Consider the following 18,697-nt stretch of genomic DNA (forward strand, 5'->3'; position numbering starts at 1 on the left):
CTTAATAAATCTGCCCCTAGGTGTTAAGCACTGTTGAGAAGCATTACTACCATATATTATTGAAATTATTACCGTATTCTCGAGCGTACAAGACGGCTGGGCGTATCAGACGACCCCCAACTTTTCTAGTTAAAATATCCTCAATCTCCCCCCCGCAGCGTCCTAAAGCTCGTCCTCCCCCAACATCATCCAGCTACCACTAGCGTCCTCCCCAACATCATCCAGCTCCCCTTAGCATCCTCCCCAACATGCTCCAGCTCCCCCCAACATCCTCCCCCACATACTTCAGCTCCCCCCAGCATCCTCCACCACCCCTCCCGCTCACCTGCTGCGTCCGGCTGCTTCATCCAGCTTTAAAGGTAACGGCTTTATCCACCACCCTTCCCGCTCGCCTGCTGCTTCCTCTGGCTGCTTAGGTTACGCCCCGTGCGTACGCGTGACGTCAGGTGGTGAAGGTCGTCTTATACGCCGGAAAATACGGTAAATGTATTTTAATGCTCCCTATTTAGTTTTGTCCAAATGTGCTGAGCAGTATGCAAAGTGGCTCTACACAGCCACTACTAGCAAGCTCTATACCTAACCCCAGTCAAAAGGTGATTTTCAGGGCCCCTACATTACCTGGCTCAGGATAGTTTTTCCCATTGCAGCTAAAATATAAATAAATATGCAAAAACAGCACTCTGGCAAAAATATAGTACACTAGTAAAGGAAGATAACATAATATTCTTCTCAACATAGGATCAGGGGTCTGAGATAATAATTATGTCTCCCCTAGCTCCCCACAGCAAAAAAAGACATTTGATTGCTTAAACCAATCAGAATCATTCCACTATACTGGCACATTGATTAAAGCAGGAAATGTTTTGATAAATTTGCCAATTCATGATAGTCCTGTATGCTATAACTGTGCTGAAATTCAAAATTCTATGCATCCATGTAAATTCATTAGACTGAAATGTAATAAAGCTGAACCCTAGGGTACCAGGCCAAGTCATAACAGATACAGTAGCACTAATGATACATCTCTGAATGGACTTTTTTTCTGTAATGAAACTGCACGTGCACAAAAGAGTGGGCAGCTTCTAATGGGGTTCAGTGCAAAACATTTTTCCCCAGAATGCAACTTTGTTTCCCAGAATTCAAGCTTCATTGACATCACTTGTCCGAAGTCTCTGTAAATGACCCCTGTTAAAAAACAAGTCCAGGGTCTTCTGGTCTTCTGTACTGACCCTTTTCTTTTTCCACTCTTGTTCTCTAGATGCTTGTTATTAGTAACAACCTTTCCGAAAAAATCTCTATTATACGTGGAAAAATTGAAGAAATAACTCTCCCTGAGTATGTAGATGTAATTATATCTGAGCCAATGGGATACATGCTATTTAATGAACGAATGTTGGAGAGTTACCTGCACTCTAAAAAGTGGCTGAAACCAAAAGGTAAGCTGCTACACATTAAGCAATAAACAATGATTGAATACAGTGAGTTTTTTGCAGCCTGAAACATTAAAATGAGGATGTTAATCACGATGGCAATTGCAGGGCACAGGTAATCTAGCCATTTTTGGCACTTTCCCGAAGAAAGCCAAGATTTGAAAACCCAGGAAAAGTTTGTGACACAGCTTTGAGATGTAGTATTGAGCATTCAGTGTAGATTGTGAACTTGTTTATTTCAGAAATATTACAGAATTTTCAATTTATGATATTTAGAAAGTTTATTTCCATGAGATAACCTTATATACATTTTAATTTATGTCATAGTTCTCTGAAAAGCATTCAGATTTTAGTGGTTTTAGAGCTTTTTGAAACACAAAACATCTAAAACCACAAATTAGATAAAGATTGTTACAATTAGCCTAGCCTCCCATTGACTTCTACATGTCCTTGACAGCTTTTAGATGGCATATTTTCACATTTTGTTTTTTTGTGGTTCTGATGCTTAATAGACGCAAAAAACGTTTTTTTTTACAAGTTTAGAGCAAATAACCATGAATTAACAAATTTGAATGTTGGTAAATGGCCCCATTATTGCATATCGTTTTTCCGTTCATGATTTGTTGATCTTTAAAAGCTACATGACCGAGGAGATTGGTGCTTCTAATATATTTTTATTATTCTTATTGTGGAAAAAAATCTGCTGAGGCCTAAACTTTTGGTTAAATTAGTCAATTTCTTTGTCTTTCAGGCATGATGTTTCCTGCATTCAGTGATATCCACCTGGCTCCTTTTTCAGATGAACAGTTATACACAGAACATTATTCCAGGGCAAACTTCTGGTAATAGCTTTCTTAGTTTACTATTTCTTCATTCAATGAATGCCAAATATTTAAAGTAGATACAGCAACTTTAGGTTTATACATGAGGACTGTAGTAATGTTTTTCTTTGCTGAACAAAATTACTAAGGTTATTGATAAGACTGCCATGGTGGTATGAAAATTTAAATTTTACCCATTCTTGTCTACATTTGCTAATGTCTGACTGGGTTTGCCTTTCTCTCAATTACCATAAATATTGTATTGTCTTTGAAAAGTTGTCTATTTTGCAACCCCAGCTGCTATGTTAGTATCTTTGTGTATTAGGGTTACCACTCTCTCATGTGTAATGAGGCAGCAGCAGCATGAGCAGGGTGGGACTGGCCTGCCAGAGTACCAAAGGATCCCATGGTTATTCTCTTAACCCATTTCCATCATAAATCGATATAATACCTATAACAATATGCAATAGTGAAATGGATGTCCTGTTCTCTGGTGGGCACTGGGAAGCCCAGTTTGGTCATGATGTTACAGGTGTAGGATCTAATATCCAAAATGCATGGGATCTAGGGGTTTTCCGCATCACGTTTTTTTTTTGTAATTAAAAAATGTAAAAGTTAAATAAATTCAATAGAATTGTTTGAAATCTTGTTGATGGCAAAATGCAATATAAATCCATGCTAGCATATTACCTTTACCTAATATATGCAGCTTGACATTAAAACATTCTGTTGCCACGTTTTGTCTAGGTACCAGCAGTGCTTTTATGGGGTCAATTTGGCAGGCTTGCGAAGTGCAGCAGTTGATGAATACTTCCGACAGCCAATTATAGTAAGTTTTGCCCTTTTTGTGAAATGTTGGATTAAGTACTGAGTCACAAAAGAATTTCATGTTTAAAAATGATTTTCAGGCAATATGCCATTTTACAGTTACAAAAATATTACTAATGTACTTTAAATTATATCCTTATAATACACAAGAGCCATGAATATCCTGAAAATTATATCTTTATAAATGGTGGTATAAATTGATGTCATCAGTTATAATCAGTGCTTAGTGATGTAATCTGTGTCACATGATTTACTGAAACTTGTGTATTATGTGTTCCATATTGTACAATATGAAGATATTATAAATCACCTAGGAGTTCCATGATCTGTATTAAAACTTTTATATGGTCATGGAACTCATCTGTGACTTATAATGTCCTTATATTTTACAATAGGGGGTACAGTATTCACTATATAAATAGCTTAGTAATATCATAAGTTATTAGTGTTTGGTGATGTATGTTGTGTCACATGACTGACTGAAATTTCTGTATTAAAAATAAAAAAATGTGCCCCCTTGTAATCGCCCTTTGGTCTTGTGCCCATATGTAATCACAAGATTTCTTGGTGTTACATTTTACAATAGTGGATACATTATTTATATTTATAATCTTTATTTTTATCATTATTTCTACTTTGAGACTGATTAGATCTTACTGGTACCTCTAGAGAACAGAGCACAACACTTATTGTGTGGGAAAGTAGGTTAGTTGTAGAGCAAAAGGAGAAGAACTTAAATACATGTGTTGGGAATGGGTCAAGCTTTACTTTATAAATACCCACATATAATCACTATAAAGATCCTGAATGGGGCAAATATTACTGAGTTTGGCTACAAACCAAGGGGCAGATGTATCAATGGTTGTATTTTTTTTTGTGCACGATTCATATTTTCTGCACTAATAATCCTGAAGATTGTTCCTGAATTTCTGGCTATTTATTAAGTATCAAAACATGAATATAAAAATATGCTATGTAAAAGCAGGTGAGGTCATATAGATGTCAATGGGAGCTGTCCTAGACATTGCTTTTTGTACTTTACGTTAAGGTATTTGATTTTTTGGGGAGGAGCTTTTTAAAAATGTGAGTTAAGTTGAGGTTGAAAAAACCTCTACAATTACACAAATACAAATTGTAATAAATCTGCCCCTAAGTCTCAGACACTTGCTGGGCTCATTTATAGAATATAAACAAAGCAATACATTAGAAACCTGTAACACAAAAAGAGACACATTTTTGCAGGACACCTAGGGGCACATTTACTAATCCACGAACGTCCGAAAAGCGTCCGAATGCGTTTTTTTCATAATGATCGGTATTTCGCGTTTTTTTTCATTAATTGTCGCGACTTTTTAGTAGCCGTTACGACTTTTTCGTAAATTGTCGCGACTTTTTCGTAGCGGTACGACTTGCGCGAATTGTCGCGACTTTTTCGTAGCGGTACGACTTGCGCGAATTGTCGCAACTTTTTCGTAGCCGTTGCGCTGAGTACAAAAGTTTCAGATTCATTCAAGCTTCAGTATCGTGACTTTCCTTGGGCCAGGTTGGAGCTGCAGAGTGGCATTGAGTCCTATGGGAGGCTTCCAAAATCATGCAAAGTCTGAAAGGTTTGCCCGCCGTTTATGAGCGCTCAATACGAAAAAGTCGCGACAATATACAAGCAATTTACGAAAAGTCGTAACGGCAACGAAAAAATCGCAAAAAATACGAACAAGTCGCAAAATGTTTGTTTCCAATCCGAATTTTTCCCATTCGGATACGTGGATTAGTAAATGTGCCCCCTAATATAGTAGTTTGAAATACAATTCAATATCCATATAGTATAAGTGACCAGCTGAACATTTGTAACCTTTTTGCCTAGGACACTTTTGATATAAGAATCTTGATGGCCCGAACAGTAAAATATACTGTTAATTTTATTGATGGTAAAGAAGAAGATCTACACAGGTTAGTTTTGCCTGTGTATTATGTATGCCGGTACTATATTATTTATAAACCTAGATATGATCCAGGCTGAAGTTAGTGCCTCTTCTTTTAACCATAGAACTACAATTATGATATTTTTTAAGAAAAGATCTCCATATAAATGTGATGGGTCTCTTATGTTGTTACTGAGCATGGTAGCATTTGGAATAAGAATGTATACTAAGGGGGCCATTTACTAACGGCTGGATTGTTCTCCCCTGATTTGGATTTTTTTCTATGTGCCAAAACTGCGATAATTCGCCATCTAATAACTTGTCAAGATCACTTGGAAGTCAATGGCAAGTGTCTCTTTTCTTTCCTGGAAGATCTTTCTTTGCTTTAAAATTTTAGAGGTTTTCAGATTTTTGTGCGACAATTGGTTGAAGTTATCATGAATAATTCAATGTTTTGGCAACTTTTCTGCAAATTTTTCACGCACATGCATTTTCAGTTCAGATATTTTGATAAATGTCAGGCATTCTAGAAATTAGTTTATTTGAATTTTTAAAAGGAAAAGAAAATTGAATTTTTTTTTAGTAAATCTTCTTCCTATTTATGATCAGCTCAGCTTTGATTTAGTTATCATGTAAAAGTTATTTTCATTGAACACCCTACAGAAAAGAATAGGAAATATTATGAATCAGATAACAGTAGAGTGAATACATTTTGTTTATTTAACAGACAGGCTTTAGACATAACAAAAAATTCAGTGGTGCACTGAGGTGTGAAAAGAAAGAAAGAAACACATTTTTGGAGAAGGTGCAGACACTTTGAAGAGACTGTCTGCACTTAGAATGTAACTGAAGAATTTTAGAATTATATAAACTGCAAGGGCCAAAGGAAGTGCATGGGTCACTTAACCTGAAACTGAATTTGCGTTGCCCTGTATCAACAGACTTGAGGTACATAAGAGAACGACAGTCATTGAAGAGATTTAAACATATATTCTGAAATTAAGGGAAGGTTAATGGCAGTGCGAATGGGAATTTTTACATATGAGTAACATGATATATTGAGGCAACTTTGGTGAAACCAGACTATTTTATTAAAGGAAAACTATACCCCCAGAATAAATACTTAACCAACAGATAGTGTATATCATATTAAGTGGCCTATTAAAGAATCTTACCAAACTGGAATATGTATATTAGTAAATATTGCCCTTTTGCATCTTTTACATTGAACCCCCATTTTGTGATGTTCTGTGTGCTCCCTCAATGATCACCGGCCAGGAAATAATGCAGCTCTAACTGTAACAGGAAGCAGTGTGAAAGTAAAAGACTTTGTCCATTAATTAGCTCATGTGACCTAACATGTAGGTGTGCCCTTGGTTTGTTTGTTGTGGGAATAGTATGATCCCAGGGAGCGGCTCTTAGTACTTAAAATGGCAATTTTCTATTTAGAATGACCCACTGGCACATACTGCTGAAAAAAGTATATTTTTTCTAAAAATGGTTTATTCAGACAAAGCAGGGTTTTACATATGAGCTGGTTTACGCAAAATATTTTTAAAGAGACCTACATTGTTTGTAGCTCCATAGCTACTCTTACAGCCTGTATTTTTTTCTTACAAAAAATTAATAAACTCAAGAAAATCTGCCTGGAGCATCCATGTCTGTAAGAAAAAATTAGAAATAATATATATTATTTACTATTTAATAGGTATTTTTTGATGTATACCATCCGGACATTAATACACACCACATCATGAAATGAGCTATGGTAGTTCATGATGTTCTGGCAGATTTAACAGAAAGGTTCAGCATGGCTCAAGTTAAAAAAAAAAAATCAGAATGTGAGAAAATGTTAGTCTATAAAAGTATAAATGATTTATTGGGCAGTAAGAAGGATAGTACTGAATGGAGATATTGGCAGTTAGCCTGGGTACTCTGTGAACCTTGTATTTGTACTGCAAAGTAATGGTTCCACTATGCAAAAAAAATATTGCATGCCATAGAAAAATGGATTAGTGAATCTGGTTATTAGTTTCAAATTTAATTACACAGTGGGAACAAATGTAAAAAACAGAAAGCAATTATGCCTTACCAGATGAAAATCTATTTCTGCTATTTCTTTACCTACACAATGACGCATATAAAGAACTGAATAGCTCCAGAATTGTTTTCTGCTCTGATGATCTGCAGTGAATAAATCTTAATTATGTTGCTACTATCAGGGGCATAAAAAATGCAAATGTTACATATAGAAAACGGTAACCGACCGTATACAAGAATATATGTAGAAAAAGAAACCCAACTTATTGCAAGCTGCAGATCTTATTGCCCCAACTTATTGCAAGGTGCATGAGCAAGACGTATATATTGTCGTCAAGGGCAAACCTTCTTCCTATCTGCTCTCTTTATATTTGTTGGTAGAACTCATTTAAAAAAAATGGTTTTATTGTTTCTTGTTGTAATTTATGAGACCATAAACACCAGACAAACTATTCTCAGGCCAACCTTATTGCCTATTCATAACCCTTTCAGTGGTGATTTATTGCTAATTTACATCGTAGCCCAAAATAAGGTATATTGGCAATCATATTAAGCTGTATTAGGATAAAATGTTCAGATTCTTAATGATAAAGTAAACTGAAGTGTGGCCTTATCTTGCAGCTGTAGTTAAGATACAGATGGTTGCAATATTATTTCAGTACTGGCTTTTCTCTGTTAAGAAGACGATCAATTGCTCATTTATAATTTAGTGCTACAAAGTTAAGTGGTATCTACTTTAAGGCAATCTGTAAAAAGCTATATATCTAAATCAATTTAGTTAAATGTACTCTTTTTAATGTTACTTTTATTTTCTGTATTTTTTTTTTTCAGAATGGAGATCCCCTTTGTTTTCCACATGGTACAGTCTGGATTAGTCCATGGACTTGCAATATGGTTCGACGTTGCATTTGTTGGATCACTGTACATAATTTACATAATTTATCTTTTCATTCAAGAAAATACAAAGTTTTATTAATAAACTGTAGGTGGAGACAATATTATTGCATTTGGCACCATTTCACTTACATTGAGCAAGATAGTTTACTCCACAACAATATCATGAACAACAAAAATCAGCATATTAATTCATGGTTCTTGCTGGGCTAATCTATTTAACTCTACAGAACTTCTCCTAATAACTAGGAGCAAGGAGCAATTACCATATAGCCATCTGCATGTCTAGTGAACATGTGTACTTTATTCAAGATAAAACCAAATGTCTTTCTATCTATCTTTCTGTCTGGCTATATATTGTCTGCTCACTTGTCTGGCAGGGTCACAGTCTGGCTTTCCACCGCTCCGACAGAACCTCTAACTCACTGGTACCAGGTACGCTGCCTTCTCCAGACTCCTCTCTTTGCAAAAGAGGGTGAAACTCTCTCAGGGAAAGTGCTGCTTCAGGCTAATAAACGGTAAGATTGGAATACAATTATCATGCAAATACTTATAATTATCAATACAACTGTTTGGCTCATATATTTACAATCCCTAGTACTTGTTGTCAGATCTTTGACAACACGCAGGTAAGCTCTTCTGTCATATGCTTCTGTGTCTGCCCCCCCATGATTAATTACTAATAATTACAAATTACGAAATTACGAACAATTACTAGTGGGGCAACTTTTTCTCTACACTAGAAGAGCTGGCATTCCAATATTTTCAAAAAATTACCTCTGCCCTGGAAAAGCACTGATGTCATCTAATAAAACATAATGGCCAAAATGGAATGACAATATTTGAAGTTTTCTACTAATAAAGGGGGAATCCTGTCAAAATAAAAATTGGCATTTATTGCAATTTGCTTTAATTCAAAATTGTGCACTGTGTTTAGGCAAAGCAACTATAGGCAAATATAGACAGAATGAATCGTTATGTGTGGCAGAGATATAGGGTCTGCAAATCCCAACATCACAAAATTCCATCTTTCTGTACTTGAGATTGATGGAATTTTATAAAAATAATGTTACACTGAAAGTTAGTTATATACAGAAATGACAAATACTTTTCACAGGAAAAAGCCTCAAAATGGGAGCTCACTGCGCATATGTAACTTCTCTCATAGTAGTATCTCTTGATGTTGGGTAAGGAAAGGTAATATTAGTTGAGTAATAATCTCAAGAGACCATGATATGGTTGGAGGAATATGCACTTTAAGAACATTAATTTTAAGGGAACATGAACCGGGAAGCTGTAAGACACTGCATCCCACAGTCTCCACCAAACGGGAAATAAATCAGGAGGTCAAAAGTGACTCTTCTTGTTATAAAGGAATAAATCTACTGGACAGCTCGCAAAATGTGTTTCAGTAAAATTCTATCTTTAATTCTGCAAATCTCATTATATATGGCACATTCTGAAAAAGCATTGTGTGAGCTTGCCAGTGATTTATTTCTTTGTGCAGGGGACTAGTGAGGTGCAATGGCCTTTTACCAGTGTTTGATGAGCCCAGCACTGTTGTCTTACTACTAACAGGTATTTTTTTGTTCAAATTGTGACACCTCTTAGTAAATCTGCTTTATAGATGATACAAAGATAGATAGACTATAGACAGAAAAACTATAGATAGATAGATGATAGACTATAGATAGATAGATACATTTCATGAACTTTAGGTAACACAGAGTGCTCCATATAACAATGCCTTTGGGCTATCAGTACAATGTACTACTAATACTTTAAGTAAAATTTCACAATGTAAAATTTTAGGATATTGGAAGATATTACAATGATTTAGTGAGTTTGTGAGTTTATACACTAGAAGCTCCTGATTGCCAGGGGCTTAGTATGAGAATGTTGTAGAATGTGGTCACATGTGGACCTATAAGCATCACTTGTACAAGATCCAGTAATAACTTCCATCTTAGTGAAACTAATTGTAGGCCCTATAGAGGAAGGAGACTATCAAAATTCTAGATAGTAGTAAGTCAACCCAGTGAAGCAAAGATGTTAATTGTACCCAATTACATTTATGACCAGATTTCCTTTGAAAGGTTATATATATATATTTTTTTTTTTTTTTAGCCAAGAGGAGCACTTAAATGTAAAGTAAATTAACAGCCTGTGTGATGATAAATATCCATAAATACAAAGAAAAAGTTTTGCACTCGCAGGACAAAAATCGAAGAGACTTTATTTTGACATAAATCGTGCGAGTGCGAGTATATATATATATATTAATTTGTCACAGTGTTTTTGTGGCCTTATGAAATGCAAATAGTGAACTCATGGGGGCTGATTTACTAATCCACGAATCCGAATCCGAATGAGAAAAATTTGGATTGGAAAACGAACATTTTGCGACTTTTTCGTATTTTTTGCGATTTTTTCGTTGCCGTTACGACTTTCCCGTAAATTGTCGCGACTTTTTCGTAACCGGTACGACTTGCGCGAATTGTCGCAACTTTTTCATAGCCATAACAAATTTTGTGAATTGTCGCGACTTTTCCATTGCCATTATGCCTTTGGAGAATTGTAACGACTTTTTCATTGCCATTATGCCTTTGGAGAATTGTCGCGACTTTTTCATTGCCATTATGCCTTTGGAGAATTGTCGCGACTTTTTCATAGCCATTATAACTTTCGCGAATTATCGCAACTTTCGTATTGAGAGCTCGAAAAAGTCGCGACAATTCGCGAAAAAGTCGCAAAGTACCGATCATTACGAAAAAAAACGCATTCGGACGCTTTTCGGACCTTCGTGGATTAGTAAATGTGCCCCATGGTGTTTCAGGAAAACAATTCCTATAAAGAGTGTGAGTGTATAACATGATAACAGATTTGTCTTATATCATCTATCTTCTAGTGTTTTGTTCCCCATTTTGTCAGCTGCTGGTGCTGGCAATATCTAAGTGCTACTATTATGGAAGAGGGGGGAGGGAAACATATATTATTTAGGTTACTTGGAAAAGTCAGCAAGAAATAAGTTAATAATCAATACATCAATAGTCACCCTTAGAAAATGAATAGTGTACATTTATTTGGATAATATTTAACTATATAAAATATCTTAGTTTAGGTTTCTAATTTTCCTCTTCTTGTCTTATTTAGCCAAGTAAGTAAAGCAACAAAAGTATAGGTATGGCAGTGTAAAATCTGGCATTCAGGCGGCAAAATTCGGCATTTATTTTACACAACTTTTGACACCATTTTTTTAGGTGAATTTTGTTTTACACAGCATAATATATAGGCCCCTTAAGGTATGGTGATCCAAATTACGGAAGGATCCCTTATCTGGAAAACCCCAGGCCTCAAGAATCCTGGACAATAGACCCCAAAGTTGTAATGCCAAAAAAAATATTTTTAAACTTCTCTAAAACAACATCAATTACTGCTGCATACTTCTAAGTGCAAAGATCAAGAATTGTGTTGCAATATGTATTTGTACAAGGATCTAATTGTGGAACTTTACTTGTATGCACCAAAGCACCCAAATTAACAAAAAGTATGTTCAGAATTGTGATGGTATAGGTTTGTTATGAGAACATATAATGCAGATGTAATGTGCATACTTCTAATACCATTTTTAACCGCAAATCAATGAAAACGCTTATAAGTGGAGGTAATTAGGGGGTAATGGAGCATAACTAATAACTAACGGTATGCTATGCTTTTTGTTTGATCCAGACAAAGTTATGACATACAAATTGTGGCAGCGGTAGACCAAACTGGCTTTAAGTCTGGTAACATTCTCGATCTAAAGAATCCCTTTTTTAGGTAAGAACTATTTGTATATTGCAGATAATATTGATTTGATAAAGCAGCAAATTGTATTTAAGACAACAACACCATTCTGATCAAATGTATGGGATCCTTTATCTAGCAATCTGTTATTCAGAGCTATTAAAGCTCTGTTCAAATATTTTTATTTTTTTAGTAGATTTAAAGTATGGAGATACAAATTGCATAAAGACCTCTAATCCAGAAAACCCAAGTTCCCCTGAATTCTGGAAAACAGGCCCCATACCTGAATCTGGCAGAAGATTCACTTCATAGCTGTTTATGGGTCATCTACACCCGGTCATTCTATATTGATTAGCAGTATCACTTTTGTTAGCTACACACATTGTTTGTTGGCTTAGATATATGTGACCAAATGGTCACACCAAATCACTTTGGAAGTCTTGCATACTAATTATTATATATATGTTTTTGCTGGACACACAAAGAAAATCTCTTTAGTCATTCATAGCTGTGGCCTGGTATAAATGGTCGGAATATATAGTGATCAAATAACATGCAGGGCTTCCCCCTGTGATCCAGTTGTTTTGGCAATAGTTTGAGATCAAAAGGCTTTGTCAGCAATGTTTCTTTAACTAATAAAATTAGTCATTACATTTACCTGGCCTTTGTGGAGTGTCCGTCACCTTTTTTGTTTTCTTTAAAAAGTTTCAGGGTGCAAACTGCATTTAATGGGCAACCTGTCCATCCAAGTTTGAAGCCAAATTAAACACAGATCAGTCTAAAAACTTCCTTGAATGCCCAAATCTGTTGTTATGTAGCCAGTTTAGCCCATTAAATTGCTTTTTTGTGATAGATGCTCACTTTACAAAGACCGTTCCAGTTTTCATTTGAAGGACTTTCTACTATATACTTAGAGGTCTGTCATACATAGTAGGGGATGTTAATATAACATCGGTATTTATAATACTATTGCATGGATATACTGCAGTTGTTCTTCCACATTATTAATTAGAATGTGTAATTATGCTGTTGATCTCAATATGAAAACAAGGAATGTTACGAGGCATACTTTGTTTTCTTTGCTGGAAGCAAAGTGAATGAATGTATATTATTTTTAACATACTGAAATTAAAGACATTTTGCTGGTAATAATTATTGGCTTAGCAGCAAACAGCTTTTCCAGTTCCAGACTTTGGATGAAAAGGCTTATTTCTAAGTATAGGTCTTTCTTGGGCACATTCTACTATAAACCAGACAGCAAATACTGAATTACCTGCACAGCTGTTTTAAATAGGTCATTATTTTGTCAGAATAAATGTTCAGTGCCAGTACATAACTGTAATGTATTATTGCATTGTAAAACATAGCCAAGCAAGAATTTCATGTATCCTATGCAGCCTTTTACTACACTCTGTGATCTATGTATTTACAGATATGCATGAGCTGTGTGAGTGAAAATCTATGGAAGGATTTTGGAATGAAGAAAGCTGTTTATCCAAACCTGAAACAATGGAGAAAAAAAAACAAAAAAAAAATATCTGTCTGTATTCAGTGGATTTTTAAATTCAAATGTTTTATTTCCATTATGCATTTTTAATAAAGTAATAAAGATTTTATAAGATGGCTTATTTATTATGAAGAGAACAGCATGATACTCTTTAAAGATAGGCCATGCAGATACAAATAAAATAAGAGTACACAATCAATCATAGTTTGTTGTGCAGATGATAACTGATACAACTGTAATATAAATATTACATTTTTGGATGTTTAATATGTAATAGCAAATGAGTATTTAATGAGATGATAATGTGTTTATGGGTCAACTGACCTCAAACTGGGTAGTTCACATTTAAGAACTTTTATAATGTTATAGAATGTCCTATTCTAAGCAACTTATCAATTGGTCTTCATTTTGTACTTTTTTTTAAAGTTTTTGTTAATACTTGCCTTCTTTATTTGCCACTTTCTAAAATTCAAAGGGGGTCGCTAACCCCAGCAACCAAAAAACTTCCTCTGTGAGGCTACAATTTTATTGTTACTTTTTATTGCCTATCTTTCTACTTAGTGCCATAACTCATAGCAAGCAATTATCAATATATATATATATATTTTTTTTTTTATTCTTCCAGTAGACTGGCTGGGTTACAAAACCGGCCAAACTGTCCTTCCTTAGTAAATTAACCTATACATATGATCCTAAATCAAAATAATGCTGAAGGTTTGTGTTTCTTGAGCTGTTGGAATATGAACATGTACATAATGTACATTAGATTCAGAAAGACACATATTTTGTTAAAAATGTTAAAATACTTAATTAAAAAACAAAAACAAAACAAAACAACAATGGGAACTCATTTTCATTATAAGTTATAGGAATAAACAAAACAATTTTACAGTTGGAATCTATGAAACTAGTATTATTGCAGTGGGTAAAAAAAGAGGACATAGTTATGGAGTCTCTGTAGAACTTTGTGTTTTATGAGCTGTAGTTATACAGATGATAAATCAACTAAACATCTACTAGAAATCCATTAATGGCTCCATTGGTATATGACATGACATGCATTTAGGATAGCACTGCTAACCCTGTAGGTTTAATCTCAATGTCTACGTTTTGGTTGGAAAGTGATAAAACACATTGCCAAACATTATTATTTCCTTGTACTGTGCATTTTACTCATTTCTGCCCTAAAGAATGCCATTAAGTTGCAAACATCAATCACTGTAATCTTTCATGTTGAGATTTCTGGCCTATAAATAAGCCTCATAAAAAATACAGAAATGTCTGGTTTTATAAAAGATCCATGAGGTTCCATTCTTAAAATGCTTAAGAAAAATATATCCATTTCTTAGAATGTTAATGTGTGCACCGTTTCAGTTACAACTTTAATAACATGCTGTATAATATATTATGTGGATAAAACTTACTGGGCCTCTGGGGCCAGGATCTGGAATTCTATTTTATATTATAGGTATATACAAGGAATATGATTACAAATAACCAAGGTTGTTTCCTAGGTTACTGAATGAAAATATAAAAATAGCATGTAGAAAAAGTCTCAAAAATGCATTCACTTGAACTTAAAATACAAAGAATGTAACACACCATATTATTTATTTACTATTATCACAAGGTGCAAAAAATTCACAGTTAATATGTTCAAGGAAATATACCTCCAGAATGAATACTTAACCAACAGATAGTTGGGCATTATGACAGTATATCTATGCAACCCACAGTGGTGCAAGATTTTGTGAGCACAATGTGTAGGTTTTCTTCCACCACTGTGAGGTGCCCTTCAATCACATTAGTAAAGACAACACATTGTTGTTAGGCACAAGAGAATTTAGGCGCAACTCGTTGGGTGAATGGTATTTTAACAAGCACAAAAAATGTGGATTTCTGCTCACAGTCTGACAAGCTGACCTTACTTAGCAGATACACTATTAATAACATAAGTAAAGGCTAAACACAAAAAAGGGTCAGTATTGGCTAGAGACAGAGTTCTGGTCATCTCCTATAATTGCCTAAGACTCGCGAGTCTTTTTCGGCGATTTCCTGAAATCGCCCCGCCACGTCTGCCATCCCGCCGGCGACTTACATGTTCGCTGGTGGGATGGCAGGGGTAGGCAACTCGGGGAGATTAGTCGCCCGCAAACAGGGAGTTTTGCCGCGGGCGACTAATCTCCCCGTGTGCCAGAGCCCTAAGAGGCAGAAGTGTTGGTTAAAACAGATCCTACACAAAGTTAACAGCTTACTCCACAATAAACAGGACTAATGAATCCTACACCGGGATGTTACAGGTGTTCAGACTGCATGACTTTCTGTTCATCTGCTCAGCTTGAAATGGCACAGGAGCACTGAAGCAGGTGGAGCCAGTACAATATGTACAAACGTTCCCAAGCTTGGTTATTAAAGATGAGATATGGTCTTGGGTAGAAGCTTATAGTTATTGGTCGTTTTATTGATCTAAATATACCTGGTTTGTGGCTTATCTCCACTGTGGCTAGCTTACTTTGGATGGCTGGTGATAGTTTTCTGTTCATAGTAGGTTCTATGAAGAGAAATTTCAAGGTAAGGCCTCACCTTGAGTATGCAGTGCAGTTTTGGGTTCCAGTCCTCAAAAAGGATATTAATGAGCTGGAGAGAGTGCAGAGACATGCAACTAAACTGGTAAAGGGGATGGAAGATTTAAACTATGAGGTTAGACTGTCAAGGTTGGGGTTGCTTTCTCTGGAAAAAAAGGCCCTTGCGAGGGGACATGAATACTCTGTAAAAGTACATTAGAAGGGATTATAGGCAGATAAGGGGTGTAATTTTTTAACATAAAAACAATCAATGCACCAGAGGCCACCCCTTTAGAGGAACGGAGCTTTCGTTTGAAGCAGTAGGTGGTTTTTCACGGTGAGGGCAGTGAGGTTGTGGGACTCACTTCCTAGTGATGTTGTAATAGCAGATTCTGTTAATGCCTTTAAGAGGGGCCTGGATGAGTTCTTGAACAAGCATAGTATCCAAGGCTATTGTGATGCTAAAATCTGCAGTTAGTATTGATGCTGGTATATATAGTTTATGTATGCAAGTGTATAGATAGGTATATAGGTTTATAGATAGGATAAGTATAGGTTTGTGTGTGCTGGGTTTACTTGGAAGGATTGAACTTGATGCACTCTGGTCTTTTTTCAACCCTATGTAACTATTACATTACATTACATTAACATTTATTTATAAAGCGCCAACATATTCCACAGCGCTGTACAATATGTGGGTTACATACATTGGTATGTATTGCTAAGGTGGCACAGGCCTATAGAATACAAACAGGCAGTTAATGATATGGCCTCAGGTGATGATTTTAGAACAGGTATGATGCTTGCCTCAAGTACATCTACTATATATACAAGACACACTGCTATGTAAAACTATACTTTTTTGCTATAAGCAAATGCAGCAGTCCCTCAAATAAGCATCTCAAACAACAGTAAACCCTAATTTAGTCAGCCATGCTTTTTGACATTTGGGGTGGATGTGGCTTGTTGAGATACTTTTTTATAGTGATGTGCCCCAGCTGAGTGCTGTTTAAAATCAAATCATTAGCAGTTGGCTGAAAACTGACCTGCCAAGTTAAGCATACCGCCACCAGATAATTGAAAACAAGTTTACACTGCATTGTGTATTGCACCCAGGCATATGTGCATTCTAAACACAAGTCCTGGCTCTTTGCACTCTTGATTTCTGTATAAATATCTCTGCAACTATATTTACATCAAGGTTTTAATTAGGGTAATACTCTTTGAAGCAATCATTTAATTTATATTTCTGCTAAATAAAAGAGCTGCTTTAATGATGTTAGATATGAGTTTTTCCACTTGAGGAAGCCCTAGCCCCATACCACATTCCCAGTGGATCCACTTGAAAAAGAGGTGAAATGAGCAATTTTTTAATTGGCTAATGGCAGATGGGGTGCTTTTTTCCAGCTGCCATAATTAAGCCGTGAAGAAGTGCCCTCAACCGTGTCTGTTGACTCCCATTGGCTCCAGTGGGAATGACATGTACATTACTTTTTCAAGTTCAAAACCATGCAAACTAGTCTTGTCAGAAGGTTACATTTAAAGTTAACGGAAGATGGCATTTAAAGTTTCGTGTTTTTGAGTTACATGCCAGACATTAACTTTAACCTGAGCCAAGATCTATTTTATACAGTATAATAATCACTCATGTGAAAGCCATTTCAGATTTTTTTCTTTTTCATTAAAATGAAAATTGTATGATTTTTTCAGCAACAGAACTATTTCTGACATAGTGATATGAGTTTTGAATTCAAATATTATGTTAGTTGATATGATCATCATAATGATGATGAATTTTTGTTCATGTTAAACGTACTGCATTGTCAACTGCCTTTCCCGTTTATGGCTCGAGGCTGTTTTTAAAAGAATTGAATCTCCAAAAATGCTTTATGGGCAACATACAATTAAATTGTCAGCATGCTAATAAAATATATTTTCCCTCAGTATTTCACATAATCTCTTAATTATCTGAATTGTGATGAGGTACAAGGGACCAGCAGCTGTGACATTTTTGTTTTCTGATAAGATAGCTATGTGTTTGCCCTGGGATTTGAAGCCTTTTTAACCAATACAACAGCAACACAAGCTGTTATTTTAATAAATGAAATGCAGATAGAAATAATGGCCTGTTTTATGTGACTAGTGCACACTAGTCACATAAAGTGTTAGTAAGATGAAAACTGAATTGGGAATTCAATGTTTTTAATCATACTCTTTAAACGTGCAGATTACCAGTGCTTTTGCAGGAATATCAACATTTCAAAACATTGCATTATTTACTATGAATGCTCAGAATTATTTGTAGCAAACCAATAAATTCAGCTTGTGTCTAGACTAATTCAAAGTAAAATAACCCTTTCTTGATTAACAAGAGGAATAACCTTTACCCAATTTTATTGAACCGATTTTATTGTGATATAATTCAACACTTTGGGGGGACAACACCCCCACCTCCAAATCCTGCACAGGTGTGATGTGTATTTTCTTCGGCTAGCGCAAATTCGAATGTTCAATATTCAGCCACTTAGGAATTATTGTACAACTGCCCCAGTAAGGCTGTGAGGGAGTTAAACGGTTCAAGGCATCATTTCACACACTGTCATGAAGTTGAATGAATAAGAAGCAACTGTAGGTATAAATAACCTGGGTACTTAAAAACCTAACTTAAAATAGTAAAGGAAATTCTCCATGAAGCCTCATTAATCTAGGTTTCAGAAGCCAGTAGTTTCAGCTGTACTTTAATTGTGTGTAACCCAAACAAAAACATACCCTGGAAAATTATCAAAGCGGTAGAACTAAGAGCATTTAAAGAAGGCTGCAGCATGACCAAGAAAATTATTCCATTCTCACAGGTGGCCGGCCTGCCAATACCAATGCAAGAACTGGAATGCTAGATGTGTCTTCTTTA

The 18,697-nt window shown here is 35.5% G+C and overlaps 1 protein-coding gene across 4 annotated transcripts in view; it reads left to right on the forward strand.

Annotated features, from left to right (window-relative positions):
* Nucleotides 1–14,490, forward strand: part of carm1p1 — a 47,128-nt gene extending 32,638 nt beyond the window's left edge. The window contains exons 7-14 of one of the 4 annotated variants that reach the window (XM_012952634.3): nt 1,259–1,436; nt 2,182–2,272; nt 2,999–3,080; nt 4,941–5,026; nt 7,870–7,959; nt 8,313–8,450; nt 11,662–11,751; nt 13,151–14,490. In XM_012952634.3, the coding sequence (XP_012808088.2) occupies nt 1,259–1,436; nt 2,182–2,272; nt 2,999–3,080; nt 4,941–5,026; nt 7,870–7,959; nt 8,313–8,450; nt 11,662–11,751; nt 13,151–13,160 (765 nt within the window). In that variant the 3' untranslated portion in view covers nt 13,161–14,490. Of the gene's footprint in view, nt 1–1,258; nt 1,437–2,181; nt 2,273–2,998; nt 3,081–4,940; nt 5,027–7,869; nt 7,960–8,312; nt 8,451–11,661; nt 11,752–13,150 lie in introns of those variants that run through there. The other 3 variants (XM_031890667.1, XM_031890668.1, XM_031890669.1) reach the window with 3 other exon arrangements.
* The last annotated feature ends 4,207 nt before the right edge of the window (nt 14,491–18,697 follow it).

The sequence above is a fragment of the Xenopus tropicalis genome, chromosome 1, assembly GCF_000004195.4.
Source record: "Xenopus tropicalis strain Nigerian chromosome 1, UCB_Xtro_10.0, whole genome shotgun sequence".
Classification (NCBI taxonomy): domain Eukaryota; kingdom Metazoa; phylum Chordata; class Amphibia; order Anura; family Pipidae; genus Xenopus; species Xenopus tropicalis.